This window comes from Trachinotus anak, unplaced genomic scaffold (genome assembly GCF_046630095.1).
Source record: "Trachinotus anak isolate AG129_WGS33_773 ecotype Australia unplaced genomic scaffold, CSIRO_AGI_Tana_v1 ptg000004l, whole genome shotgun sequence".
NCBI classification, from domain to species: domain Eukaryota; kingdom Metazoa; phylum Chordata; class Actinopteri; order Carangiformes; family Carangidae; genus Trachinotus; species Trachinotus anak.
In genome coordinates this window covers 13472279-13487791 of record NW_027273855.1, presented here as the reverse complement: position 1 = coordinate 13487791, position 15513 = coordinate 13472279, and the positions used below count along the sequence as shown (strand labels likewise).

The window sequence follows — 15513 nt, the reverse complement described above, 5'->3', positions numbered from 1 at the left end:
GGTAATGGGCCAGCCATCATTAAGCCGTTCGAAATCACTGATTTCTTGTGATTTCTTTCACTTAGTTTCAAGTTTCAATAGACAAAGAAGTGCATGGACGGGGTTGATCACTTTTTCCTCCTTCCTTTAAAAATATTGGTGACTCAAGGACATCAAACAAGTGGGAAGTCCCTCTCTAATCTGCAAAAACACACCAGCAAGGCTTTCACTGAAACCACGGTATAATCTCTTTCCCTTTCTATTTTGGTTTTTGGTTAGATTTAGGATTTGCTGATGTGACAGTTGGCTCTAGCTGTCAGAGCCCATAGATTTTGGATCACCCTGCTTGAGGAGCTTAGGCCAGCAACATCACGCAATACATTTCACATCACTTCCCAACAAATATTTGATCAAACAGTTTCTTTATTTGTACCTGTCATGTATTTCAGGTGCTTCCTTCTTTGTCTAAACCTCCTCAGCTAACAACAAAAACAACAACAACAATAATAATAATAATATACAATTTCCACCAATGAAGAGTCAGAGTTGAGTCCTAGTCGTGTCTCCATTACCTGAGTCTGAGTCCAAGTCATTCACAATACTTGAGTTGGTCCCAGTGTTGTAGTCAAGTCACTAAACCTCACATCTGAGACAAATCTTGAGTCCTCTGTTTTCAAGTCAAAGTCCACGTCCGAGTCACCAATGAAGAGTCTGAGTTGAGTCCTAGTCAAGTCCCCATTACCTGAATCTCAGTCCGAGTCTTCGAGGTTGAGTCTTATGTAACAGTAGCCTATTTATATAGCTATCGTTTCCCTAGGCCAAATTATTATGGCCCATTACAAAAACTAATAAGTAAGTCAGAATCCTCATCTCCAACTGGATTGACTACATCAAGTTCTGATGTAGTCAATGTTCAAGTCCATGTCGAGCCACTACTTCTGAAAATCAGGAGTCCTGGACTTGAGTCCTACAACACTGGTTGATCCTGGTTTTAAGTTCAGTTTCTATTCTAGGAATATATTTTATCCTAGTTGATTATTATTCAAGCGTTTGTGTATCTGACTATGGTTATTTTACTAAACCTTAGCTGGCTGAACATATTTTCATTACTGATCAATCAATTAACTGATCGTTGAGTCTATAAAATGTCAATTCCTGTGCCCATCCCAAGTTGCAAGATTGTTTTCTTAAAATTGCCTGTTTTGTTTGACCAAAAATAAGAGTAGCCTACCTGAAAAGCATCCGGTAATGAATGAATGAATTCTCAGACAAACATGATATTAGTGCGTGCATCTTATTTTCACACAGACTTCTGAAAGGAACAAATAATATTGACAATACTAATAAAATTAGGGTGGAAGCAAATCCATTTGATTGGGCTGTCCCAACAAAGTATTGGAAACTCAGGGATTTTCCCCCTACCAACACAGTCTCCATCCTGCTGCGTTTTACTTAATGCAGGGCTATAAACCAGAGTTTCACTAAGCTTCTGTATCAAAGTGACTTCATATGACAAGAGACATTTTCTTGATCTAAAACATATCTATTTATGTTGTAAAAGTATATGTTGTATAAGTGTATAAGATTTTGATTCCATAAAAGGTAATAGTTATACATGTTAATTTGAGATTATTACATCTTTGATCATATTTTTTTCTGAGAGCACTACAAATACAAACTTCTCTAACATTCATTTCTTTCATCGTAGCCATACACAGAGGGGAAATAAAACCTAAAATAAATTACATTGCTATTCTACTGATGTAGGAAAATAAAGCAATTTTTTTCCTACACAGACAGTTCCTCCCTAAACTGGAGATCAGAGCATAGGACATGAAATGTTGTCATCATTTGAAACTTATGCAGACTGAAGCTGAGGGCTTGCTGCTTGATTTTTTTCTCTCCGGATATTGCATCAAACGAGTTTTACATGAATGTAGGACACCCAGCAGTGAATCAGAAAATGAAGTCATATCCCAGTAAAGCTCCCATGGCTGCAGTCATAGTGTCTAAGGGGTTGTTCCATTATTTATTGCATACAGAGCTGCTCCAGGATCTGTGTCTGGCTGACATCATCACAGCCTTGTCTCTCTACTATTTAAAGGGAAGATGTTACATATTAAACCTTGACAAGTAAAGAGTTTTAAAGTATCACAGAAATAATGCAAATTGGGGTGGATTTTCTGTGTGAAAATATGGCTGGAAGAAGGGGGGAGCAGTAAAACCAGAGCATTTTTTGGTTTTTTTTTTAAACTTCTTCCTTCTTAATTAGAACTAACAATTTGTCATTTGTCAGTGATATAGTAATTAGTAAATTTGTATGTTTTCTTATGAAGTTTGTGATACTTTTCTGTTTTAAAGAGTAAATGTATACATTTTAGATTACAACTGCTAAAATGTACAACAATTGTGAGCGCGTATCTCTATTGGTTAATCACATGCTGCTGATTTAGAAAATGCTCTTTGACAGTATTGTTGGCATTTCTGTATGTGAAAAAGACACAGGACTCTGTTACCAACTCTTTAAATGAAACCATTATAATCAGGCCAATAGGCAACCTTTTGTCAACTGGACCACAGTGAAGGAGGGAATTAGGTTCTAAGATCACAATAATGCATCCAAATTATGGTTTATTATCTGCCAGTTAGACTAGTAGAAAAAAAACCCCAGCAACACAGCAAGCTATTGTTAATTGCCTATTCAAATCACATTCGGCTGCAGAAAGCTCCAGGAGGTAATTCAGATTTCACTGATGTCTTTCTTTTCTTTAATGATGACTAATTCATGAGACTAGTTCATTGTAAAGCTTCTGTCTTCACTGGCTTTAAGGTAGCTACAGGTGGAATCTGTCAAGGACAGTAACACAATTATATTTGGAAAAATGTATAATGTAAATGTGAGCTGATTAACAGGTTTTTAAATGTTGGATTACTGAAAGAGATTAATCAGCTTTATTGACTTATGCTGCTGGTTTGCTCTGATCTCCAGCAGGTTTATAACATCCACAGCTGACACTTACTATAAAGGAATAAATCCACAGACCTTGCTGCCAAATGACCCTTATAATGTTATCCTTCAAGTAATGCTCAGGCCTCTCAACATTAAAACTTGCATTTTACTCTTGACCAAATATTGGGATTGAGCATTTATGCTGTGTACACTGCCCTCCATGTGGCTAAGAAAAACACCCATTTATCAACAACCTCCAGTTCCACACCTGCAGTGTGTTGACCTTCCCTAATTTTTTCCCCTATCTCCCATGAGGCCTGTCACTCGTTTCACTCTCCTCTTGTTCTTGGGAAGGCAAATGTCCAGCACAAAGTGATTCAAGTTAGAAACAAAGAAGGATTACTTGTCACCAGTTACCTACAGCATATCAACCTACTGAACTCTCCGCTGCACCAGGCATTTCTAATGTGCCATTCCTATCCAATTCACACAACTATCCTTCCACACATCCCATCCACTCTAACATCACCACTCATGCCTCACACATGCAGAAGCAGCCTGGCATTGTTATTCTATCCAAGCTTCATCCGTGTCATCTGTGGCTCAATCCACAGTGAACATTTCCAACTCATCTGATGCTGCTGCTCTCTCTTTCCTTGCTTTGGTTATTGGTTCACTCGCTCCATCAGCAGCTGCCAAGCCTCATAGTGGTAATACTGCCTCTCAGCCTATCCGCCAATCTCCTGTCCAAGTCCAACAACTTGGACAGGAGGTGATTTCTCTTTGGGAGCCCAAAGAGAAATCACCTAGAGCCTCCCTGTATGCCTTAAAATTATCTGTTATTTTCTAGGTCCTTTTCTACAGCTTGAATGCTTTGGCCAACATAGAAAACCACCAAACCTGCACCAGCAGGTGCATCTGACAGCCTCCAGCCCTATAGGGACCTATACCAATAAGCAGAGCCTCACTCTGATATGATGACTGATAGCAATGCTTAAGAGGCATCTGTTAATAACCCGGCTGAGAAGCAAGCTGTGACGAGAGATACTTTGGCTTCCACCACTACATCTGTGCTCATTTCTGTCGAGAAAATAACCACAAGCCAGAATCCTGCGTCGTTTTCATTGTCACATGCAGAAATGCCAATGATGCTGTCAAAGTGCATTTACTAAATCAGCAGCATTTTTATTTTATCTTTTTTGATTGGTGACCCCCTGTTACTCATGCACTCAAATGAACCAGATGTCTCATTCATGTTTTCCTTACAATCTTAGTTTTAAAGACATTCTTAGTGTCTTTTAAAGCTCTTCTTAAAACATCATTTTATAAGAAAACATAAACACTCAATATTTAATGTGTTTCTGGGCTGTATCACCACAATCTCCCTATTTTACAGTTTTAGATTCTTTTTTTCCTTTAGTATTTTATGATCTACAATCTATTTTTATTCTTTTATATTCGCTTTTGTCTTATCTGCAGATTTTTCTGTACCTTGTAACCTAAGAATAGTACTCTATAAATAAACGTTTTTATTATATTGGCTATTGTTATTAGGCCAATTCTAATTATAACCAAATGTATAATAAACCATACAAACTAAAACAGTTAAAGTCTTAAAAATAGATTTTCACACCTCTATAGAAGACAAAGGCCACAAGATGGAGATGGCGGACTCGACCTGGTTGATTTAGTGGTTCTAATTTCTAACAAATCTGTGATTAATTAAATTATGCAGACCCACAAGATGCGGCGTACACCTGGGGTTTTGGGACCCCCTTGGCCGGTGCCCGCCTTAATAGGCTACATAAAGAACCAGTCGGTAATCCAGTCTTGTTATGGGGAAGTCACTTCCCTCATCATGAGACATATGTTTTGATGCTGTCAGTTTTGGAAAGATGCTGCTGGTGGAGCTCTTGCGCTGCCGTGGAACGCCGAACACACGCATTCTAGAACTGTCTGCAATGGTTTCGGCCCGTGCCCACGCTCAGTGCCTGCGGATGAACGGTACGTCACGAGAGGACGACGAAAACACGCGATGTTTGTAGAGACACCGATGCATCTGTTGTAAACGTTAGAGTTAGTTAACTGTTTAGATTTCAGTGATCGTCTTTTGCCGGGCGCCACAGCTTAGATAACATTGTTATCTATATCTTGGTCCAACGAGGGATTTTAATTGCTAAAACAGTGAAGATGTAAGTTTTGAAGTTACTATGCAATCGGTAATGGTCGTAGCTAACTAGCTACAAGTCTTAGCGGTGGTGTGGTACACAGTGAATCAGCCAGCTAACAGTAGCTAGATGAGCTAGCACACGAGTTAGCCTCAGCGGTTACACGGGTGTCAAGAGTAAAAGGCACAGCACGTCGTTAAAACCACCCACAGCTAACTTTCCTCCGGCCTAACATAATTTGACATCACTGTGTCCCACTAACTCGTAAGCACCTCGCTAGTTTTGTTTACGCGCCTTATATCAGCATAGTTAAAGTTAGCTAGCAGGCTAATGTCAACCAATAGGACGAATAATGTTAGCGCTGAAAAAGCATGGTGTCATGATTAGCTTGGAAGATTTTACTTCAGCTAACATAAGCTAACACCAACTTAGATACGTTCGTCAGTGGCTTTTCACCTGACACAAGCTGTCCTATCCCTGTCAAATATTATTTTTCTTAAGTGTGGTTCACTTCCAAATGACGACACAGCTTACTGTAGCATAATGTAGCATTTCCCGACTCCTTCTAGGTATGATAATGTAATTGCTGCTGTAATGCATGTGTGCTGTCTGTAATGTAATGTTAGCAGGTGCGTCATTTGGGTTGAGTCTTGTTATATTAACTGTTTCAAAAGAGCAGGTATTACTTTTAGATAAAGGGGTGGATAAAGGGATTCTTCAGAGGCTCTCATGCTAATTTGGAATGAATGAGTGAAGCTTTGGTCAACGTGATTCAAACGTGACCTCAGATGTGCTGCACCCCTGTTCACGTGTACCACCAGACCACAATGAGCACCAGTGGCTGTGAAAATGATGTGCCCGACTAATATTAACAAACGGGACGCTCTTACTTTTTTTTTAACAATTATCATGGCAGATTAGAATGAAGCATGGATGACGTTGGATTGTCTCAGTTACTTTCTCCTCTTTGTCAATAGGCAGCCTGCAACAGCTAAGTGGTATGACAGACGGGACTCTGTTTTTATAGAGTTCTGCGTGGAGGACAGTAAAGATGTGCAAGTGAATTTTGACCAGTCCAAAATTGATTTCAGGTAAGCTCCATTAATGACATGCCTTAGACCTAATTGATGAAGGCCCAGTTTACCAGAAGCATCTTTAGGATTCCCTCCAGACATGTTGTAAGAAATCAGAAAAAGAAATTCTGCTTTCAAAAATTTGGTCTGTTCATTTTTGTCTACAAAATATCAACGTCTTTGTAAAAATTCATAGTTACATTTACTCATGCTCCCTGACTGAATAATCCAGATGCTATAAATGTGCAAATATGTATTGTTTTTAAAGACTTAACTGCTGGACATAAGATGTCTCCTACTTCACTGAAAAGTCCATTCTCTGTATGTTTATGCACTGGAGTTGAAAGTTTGATTGATTAAAGAAAAGATGAGCCTAAAGAAGCTTTTTGGAAACAGGGCCCTGATCTATGGTACAGTGTATGAACACAAAATACAGATCATGTCATCGTTGTCGCCTATTGTTGGTAGTTGTAACAGAAATTTCATGATCTCTTGTCATCTCGCAGCTGTGTCAGTGCAACAGATAATATCAAGCACCAGAATACAGTGGAACTTTTCGGGGAGATCGACCCCAAAGTACGTTTGTCACTTGTAGTCATAGTTGTATTTCTAATATGTGTTTTATTCCTTTTATAGCCTTCATCTAACTCTCTTTGTTACATGCAGGAATCCAAACACAGACGCACTGACAGGTCTGTGTTGTGTTGTTTACGAAAAGCAGAGGCTGGGAAATCATGGCCACGACTCACCAAAGACAAGACAAAGGTAATATTATTTTGTTATAAAGAAAATAAAAACTTGTTAATCCACAGGTACTTGTTATTTTTCAGGTGTAGATTTGTTGCAAAATAGGTTCTGCCACTTAAATTGCTATCAATCTGAAAAAAATAAATCCTGGTTAGCTCATTTATTTAACATATCATAATTTTACAGATTGATATAATTTGCATTTGACTGCTTTGTCCTGGCAGTATGATTATGAAAGTAAATATCAGCATTGAAAAAAACTGCTGAGTGATTTCATATCAAATATTGACAGTTGAATCTATCATCTATTAGTGCAACTGGCTGAGTGTGGATTTTAATAATTGGAAAGACTGGGAAGATGACTCAGATGAGGACCTGTCAAGTTTTGACAAATTCTCAGAGGTAAGCACATTGAACATGCACGGTGTCTGAAGTGTGAGTATGTCCAGATGTACTGTAGTACTGACAAGTTGATTCATGTGGATTTCTCCAGATGATGAACAGCATGGGAGGCGATGATCTACCTGATTTAGATGGTGCAGATGATGAGGTACTTTTTTTTCAATACATACAATACTTTGAAGAAATTTTTATCAGTGAAATTTTAAAGGTAAAGCAGTGTATTATAATTATTGCTTTTGCTTTGTTTTGCAGCATGATTCTGCAGACAGCGACGATGAAAGTAAGTACTATTACAAATCTTTATAGTCTTTATAATCAGTAGTCACTAGTCACTTGATCCCATGCTGTGAGAATACTACAGTCATAATGCTAGGCAGTGCCGAATGCATACAGATGAATCAGGATCTGTTAACTTAGCTATAAAATGCCTGTGGAAAAGATGACATCATGCAATGTAGTATGGTCATGTTGATATAATGTTAGAAAGGGCTTGATTTTTTTATTTTTGTCCTGCAAGGAGAATTGATTTGTTTGATTTGTTCAGTCAAAAATGGCTATATTTAAGAGCTAAGTAAGAGATTAACTTTTGCCATAAAATCACAAAGGGGTATGTTGGGTATTAGTTTGGATACGGCTACAATCCATCCAAAAAGTTAATTAGACCTTCAATTTTATCGTATTCATTTTAATTACCTTTAAATGGCTTTTTTGTTTGTTTTTGGTGTGTTAGTTTTCATTTAATTATTATAGGTGAGTAGGTAAATGATTAGATTTAAATCTAATGCTCACATTTTCAATTTTGTCTCTGTTCCAGAAATGCCTGACCTTGAATAGATGAATACAGAAGCCCCCCCAGTAGTAAACAAAGCAAGTTATAAGTCGGTTGAAGAGAGACTAGGCAGGAGTTGGCAGCCACGTTGGAGAAGAAACCTCATCTCTCTACGCAGTTTCCAAAGCGAAACCCCTCAAGGGAGTGACAGGGAGTGACTGTTGGATACAGACATGCACAGAGATCCATAGCGATATACAGTGCTGTGCTTTGCTGTTCTGTTCTGCATGGAGAATTCTGTTCAAATGAAAATGTTATTGTTCATTGACTAATGGGATGTGCTGATGTCTTACACCTTCTCTCTCTGTTTTTTTTTTTTTTTTTTTTCCTTTTTTTTTTGCGATGTCAGGTTATGTATTGAACATTGTGATTTCTAATGATAAAACAAACTCAGAAATGCCTATTTTCCAAAAAAGTAGATTTTTTTAATGGCAGATTTTTCCCCTTTAATGTTTGTATTGTAAATTGCACTTATGTTTGTTAATTTAAAAAGCAGGAGTTCCGCTTGAAATGGGTTTTCCAATCTATGCCAACATCTACAAATATTTAACAATAATTTCCTTTTTTAAACATTTCAGCATTTAAAATAAACAATATGCTTGTGCAACTTACAGCTTGTGTTGAGATTATGGTAGTAGAGTGGTACAGTCTTTGCATATAGTTACACCTTTGCAAAGATGCCAGTACAAAACATTGCACATTGTAGCAGGTTACACAAGTTAATTTTCTTCCATATGCATACTGCAGTAAATGCAGACATCCTATGTAGTCTACCAACAGTTTCCCAAGTAATTAAAAATGGTACAGTTTGTTAATCACATACAATAGAACTATGCTTTGGAGGCTTGAGTGTTTGATTCAGTATGTGTTGAACACATTTGCATTTGTCTTATGCTGCGGGAGTTTGGGTATAAATTTCTAATAAACTGTTTAAGACTGTTGAATACAAGACTTTACTATTGAAGCATCACTTTTTCAATAAAGTTTAACCCATTAATGAAGTTAAGAGATACAATTAACTGTGGAAGGGATGAATATTCACTATTCTGGGAATGTGCTCTCAAACAGTGTTTAAAGTTGTAGTCTGAAAACAAGACTGACATGCCCAAGTGTACCTTTAAAGAATTATTGGTCACTTTAATTGCTCCTCATATCCATACTGGCCGCAAAGAGATTCATTTTGAACAATTTCAGCATAAGAGATGGGAGACAATTATCAACCACCTGTCATGAAATGTTTTCTAAAATTAAACCAAGCTAATATGGTGCTTCAACAGAGGTTATCTCCCAAAGTGACTCCTGTTAAGATTCCTTCTCCGTTTTTCCACATACACTGTGTCCTCACTGACCTGTGCTGGAGTGATAGTAACACAAAGGAAATTTGGTATTAACGGACTGGAATATCCTCTTGAACTGTTGAACCCTCAAATTAGCTTCAGAAGAATTTTAGAATGCCATCACCTGAATGAGGACTGTAGCCTTTGTCCCTTATCTCTTACCTTGGAATTGTGTTAGGAAGTGATGTCGTCAGGGCTGGTATGGAAAGGGGAAACAATTACAGTAACTAATCGCACTTTATATTTACAAAAGGGCATGTGACTATTGCATTAAGACCATAAAGTCTTGAGAAAATGAAATGTCACGCTGTAACCACTGCGTCGTGCTAATGCTTCACAGCACTGTATTCTCACTTCTCTAATATTATACAGGGTATTTCAGGGGCTTCCCATCTTCTCTGTCATTTTACACTGAGACTAAATAGGGAAATGGAAACCTGAAATAACTTTATTCTGTAAATTTCCAGTGTAAATTGTTTGAGATGTTACTGTGTAATCTTTTAAAACATGGCAACTGCTGTACATGCTTAAAGGGCAATCACAGAAGTGGTTAGCAAAGATATAATCTCCAATTCTCTCACGCCCATCTGATGCTAAAATTAATTACCAGTCAAGGCCAAAGGTCATTTATGACCATAAGAACCATAGATTATTGTCAATCATAATAAGATAAGAAATGCGCTTGATCTGTGGTTTCAGAGGTTATTGGAATAAAAGTCATGTAAATGGCTCATTTGAAAGAAGTGTCTCCTACTGAGGATGTTTGCAGCAGCTCTGAATGTCAACCTCTGTAAAACTGTTGTAGTCACATCTCCCCTGTGTTCTGCAATACATGTTTTCACCACAGTGTGGTGAGTGCGGGCCAGAGTTTGTACACCACTGTGAGCTGTTTAGGGGCTGCATCATGTATGTGTGTCAGCAGTCTGGACCCAGGGAACAAAAAAATACAATGCAAGCAACTTTTCAACACCCTCCCCCTGTAAAACTAAACTGTGGGCTTAAACCCACAAAAGGTGGTTTACCACTGATGGAGGGAGTGGTGAGAAGGACACAATACTCATGACAATAGAGATGCACAAACTGGCAAACTAATAAACTTTCAGCATCAGAACAAGATAAATACTATCTTTTGAGGAAAAAATGATATTTTCTTCAGTGATAACCAACACTGTCCATCACGAGGTGGTGGTAGAGTCGGTTCACCAGGAATGTAAGGTAAAAAACATTAAAAGATTAAAATGTCAGGATACTGTGAGATTAATACAAGAAATCACGCTGAACTAAACAGCTTTAAAGGCAACCTACATCCCCTGAGGCATGAAAATGTATGCTGATTGTATTTGTGAATTCTCCTGATGCTTTTCCAATGCGACTCTGCAGTATCTAAGGCACAGAGACTATATATATATATATATATATATATATATATATATATATATATATATATATATAGACCGACTGCCCAATGGGAAAGGGAATTCACAGATTCAACGGTGGCAGCTAGACAAACAGATCATAGAAACCAGCAGAAACTGTTACTGCCAGCATTTTGTTTCCCTGCATAAAGGAGAAAAGCAGTGAGTTCAGCATAATCCTTTCAAAAGGGCTGTGGCTGTCCCTCTGGCTGCTCTGGTCAGCATGATGCTCCAGTGCAGAAGCTCAATGCTGGGCCCTGCTCTCCCCTCTTCCTCTCCAACCGTGGATTTTCCACTGCTTTATCTGACCTGAGCCTCCAAACCCGTCCAGCACACACAATGTAAAACTCTAGCCTAATCAGTTCTGCTGCCACAAATCTAATTTGTACCAATCCAAAGCACAAGTGGAGAAATTGAGAAATTGCTCGGGCTTTGGCGATCACAGCTTTGATTAGAGTGAATGTGAAGTGTTGATTGCACATTTCAGCAGAGACAGTGAAAGGAAGATGGAAATTGAGTGAAAGGTTGAGACTGCAATTACATTTATACTATGTGCGCAAAAATATCAAAAAAAAATATTAGAAAACAACCAAAACTACCTCTGCACTCTACTACTACCAGCACTACAGGTGCAGCCCACCATATGCCCACTGCTGTTCTATTTTCAGGTTTGAAAGTCATGTGCAGTTTCTCAAGGGATGTTTTCAGTCAGTGGTGTTATGAATGGGATTTTCTACTTTCTTGGTATTAGTGCTTCAAACAAGCTGTTAGTGGCATTCATCTCAACCTCTCCACCTCCTCCGGTAACAGCAGAGGTCTAGTGGAACCCCTGAAAAGCTGGGAAACCCCCTGTAAATGTAAGATGCTGCAAAACATTTTCTTTTTTCAGTATTGCTACACCAACCACATTTTTGTTTACCTGTCTGCTGGCCCTGACCACCAAAGGTCAACCACAAGTCCTACTTTCAAAAGCACCCTTTAAACTAACTGTGCTGTCAAGCTCCACTTTGATTATTTCTGAGGCTTTTGAAATTGCAGCCTGTTAGTCCAGAATCATAATGATTGCTGCTCTGAGCAGACAGTGGGAGGTCAGGGCAGGAGAAGGGTTAAATGATTTTGTTTTGATTCGTAGTATTGTGCGCTGGCCCCTCCCCTGGGATCAGCAGGGCTACTCTGGCCCTGGGGTGTTATAAAAAGGCTTCTGAGCTCCCCCTGCTCTGGTAAAGAGGCTGAATGTCTGCAGGACATGCTTAACGTTTGTCTATCCATGTTCTTCTACTAACAACCAGCAGGGTTGGCACATAGATGCACAGAGACTGGCGTATTGCTCCACTCAGGAGCTCTCTATGACAGAAATCATTTCAGTAGGCAGAGCAGCAGATTATTCACAGTTCCATGTTGAGCAGTTTATGTGTTGTTGCATTTAGCTTTAGAGAGGGAATTTCTGTTTGAGGGTAAATTTTTGTCATTTGCTTTGTGTTTTTCGGTCTCAAACAGTCATTATTGTGGAGAGGCAGGATCTCCTTGTAGTTGATTAGTTTGTTTTTTCTTCTGACTTTTCATCCCTCCATTGCTTAGAGGTTGTTTTTTGACCATGTGGGAATTCAGATCTATGTCTTTTTGGCGGGCGGTGTTCGCTGAGTTCTATGGCACCATGTTCTTTGTATTCTTTGGGCTGGGGGCAGCCCTCCGCTGGACCACTGGGCCCTATCATGTCCTCCATGTTGCCTTTTGCTTTGGGCTGGCGGCTGCCACCCTCATCCAGTCCATCGGCCACATCAGTGGAGGTCACATCAACCCAGCTGTTACCTTCGCCTACCTGATTGGCTCCCAGATGTCTCTGTTCCGTGCTTTCTTCTACATCATAGCCCAGTGTCTCGGAGCACTGGCTGGTGCTGCCGTGCTCTATGGGGTCACACCCATCAACATGAGAGGAAACCTGGCAATCAACATGGTAAGATCATCTGCCAGTTGTGGGAATTTTCTATGTCCATAAATACAAGTAAGCAGACTGGTTCCATCTCCCAGCTCCTTAGATAAGTCTAAAACCTGAGAAGTCTAACATAAGGTCATTCAAAGGAAAAAAATCACGATGTGTATGAGAACTGCATCTGCATTATATATACAACAATTTATCACTTATCCAACAAATTTAAAAGCGTGTTATTTTATTGACTGACAAAATTAATATAACCACTCTTTCTTTACCCCCTTCCATCTTTCAGCTGCAGCCTGGTGTCAGTCTTGGCATGGCCACCACCATGGAGATCTTCCTCACCCTGCAGCTTGTTGTCTGCATCTTTGCTGTGACTGACGAGAGGCGCAACGGACGCCTGGGCTCTGCTGCCCTTGCCATCGGCTTCTCTGTGCTCATGGGGCATCTTCTTGGGGTAAGAGCCAACCTAGGGTCAAGAAGTTTGGAACAGCTTACTCAGTTCATACAAGGATCTGAGTATTGTATCACATCATATGTATACATTCTCTCATATATATTCGCTCTGTTTTTGACTTAGATGTACTACACCGGAGCAGGAATGAACCCCGCAAGGTCATTTGCCCCAGCTGTCCTGGTCAGGAATTTTGTCAACCATTGGGTAAGATGATCATATCTGTAAATCTTTTTCCAGTACAAACCATAGTAATGTGACATCCTCAGACTCATTGACACATTCTGCACTTAGTCCTTTTTTTTTTTTTTGATCACAGGTGTACTGGGTGGGTCCCATGATTGGTGGTGCCATGGGTGCTCTGCTGTATGACTTTATGCTGTTCCCCCGTATGCGTGGTCTGTCCGAGAGGCTCGCCACACTGAAGGGCATCCGGCCCCCAGAGGCTGAGGGCCAGCAGGAGACCAGGGGAGAGCCCATCGAGCTCAAGACACAGGCCCTATAAGCCTGGAGTAGAAGATTGGCTTTCTGACCCTCATCCCGCACCTGTCATGCCTCACTCTGCACCCTCAGTTCCCGGTCCATCCTCAGCCCACTCAGTGTTTCTGCACACATACCTCCTCCCCACCTCCACAAATGTTAACACAGATCCCGAACTCTTTGTTGTGCATCCAGAGCTGGACCTACTGAATTACAGTAAAGGGGCACCCACAGCCCTGACCATCTCTCCTGATTTCACATCTACCCATCCTCCTCTTCCTCCTTCCCCTTGGACTGCAGGACAAAGATGGAGGGTTAGAAGAAGACTTGCCACTGAAGGAAGCACCCTGTGCCCTGTGGTGTAGGGAGTCAGTCACTCCTGGCTGACCAGGTGGCTATAACTGCTCAGGACAGGGGCCTCTCTCTCTCTATCTTTCCTCCCCTTTATCTCTTTTTCTGTTTCTCTCCCTATTTTGTAGTCTGCTAGGAGTGAAGCTACAGTAGAGCAGTGGACTTCTGCATGCTTTTCCATTTTGATCCGGTGTGATCTCACCCTTCATTGTTTTGTTTCATGAACTTTGGGTAAATTACATGTACGTATTGTACTTTACCAGTATTTATTTGGCTCACATTCTTTTTTTAGTTGTATGTATGTGTGTGTGTGTGTGTGTGTGTGTGTGTGCGTGTGTGTGTGCGTGTGTGTGTGCGCGCGTGTGTGTGTGTGAGAGGGAAACGGAGTGAGTGTGCATGCATGTCTGTGTGCATGTGTATGCTTGTGTGCTTGTTTTAATTTATCATTTATTTTTCATTGCCACAATCCTTTGTCTGTATCAAATTATTATTATCATTATTATTATTACTATTATTATTATTATTATTATTAGTTTGATTTATCATGCAAACTTATTTTAGGGAAAGTTGCTGCCTTTTTTCATGCCCTAACTGATACTGCAAAAGTTTCATTCACAAGTTCAACCGATCCCATGTTTAGAGTACTCCCCTTTTTATATCAGATGAAAATTATTTGTGCCTTTGAGTCAAATCCTGAAGCCAAATTCATTCAGTTTAGCATTTGTGTCTCATCTAATGAAGCACACACACATTCATATTTATATTCAAAATAAACACAAAACACAAAACCATCTGGTCTTTTCTGAGCTCAGCCTTCAATGACGTTACAATTACAAATATTTAAATGGTACAACTGCCCCCAAATCTGTTACCCATTGCTTTATCAGTGGGAAATGTACAGGTTTTGACCACATTTAGAACATTTAGTTATATTTTAAGTGACTCTCTGACATGATTTTGTCCCTGAAGCTTTAGAGCAGCGCTTTTCACTGATTCATGTACAGGTGTGTGATAGTTGGTTTGCTTTTACTTTTGAGTGTCTGCCATGGAAAAAACAAGGAGAGCAAACCTGACAAGCTGTCAAAAGGAACAAGTGTTTTTTAGTTGAATTGTGTTGACACGACTGAAGGGTCTTTGTGACATCAACGGAGGTTAGAAATGAAAGAGTGCATGAGGTGTGGTGGCTTCTTGCTGGTGTTGGCAAACACCTGGTGCCTTCTCTTTTCTACACTGACCTGGGTGGCTCTTTAGGAGTGAAATAGTTTCATTGGTCAAGCCCCTCTCTGCTGTTTGGGAGAAGAGAGAAGGTCACCGCGAGGCGACTGAAATCTTTAGTGTGTTTGTACAGGGTGATAAATGTACACCTCTATTTTCATACAGTCTATAAGAACTTTG

At 39.8% G+C, this 15513-nt stretch overlaps 2 protein-coding genes across 2 annotated transcripts; both read left to right on the top strand.

Annotated features, from left to right (window-relative positions):
* Positions 1-4935: 4935 nt before the first annotated feature.
* On the top strand, positions 4936-9099 carry ptges3a (prostaglandin E synthase 3a (cytosolic)). Its single transcript, XM_071476106.1, has 8 exons — positions 4936-5121; positions 6075-6188; positions 6677-6746; positions 6837-6935; positions 7230-7319; positions 7411-7467; positions 7572-7599; positions 8134-9099. Coding segments are annotated over exons 1-8 (480 nt in total). The 5' UTR covers positions 4936-5119; the 3' UTR covers positions 8154-9099.
* Positions 9100-12119: 3020 nt separating this feature from the next.
* On the top strand, positions 12120-14383 carry mipa (major intrinsic protein of lens fiber a). The gene is made up of 4 exons (XM_071476105.1): positions 12120-12854; positions 13126-13290; positions 13414-13494; positions 13607-14383. Exons 1-4 carry the CDS (start codon positions 12495-12497, stop codon positions 13790-13792), a joined length of 792 nt encoding a protein of 263 aa, XP_071332206.1. The 5' UTR covers positions 12120-12494; the 3' UTR covers positions 13793-14383.
* The last annotated feature ends 1130 nt before the right edge of the window (positions 14384-15513 follow it).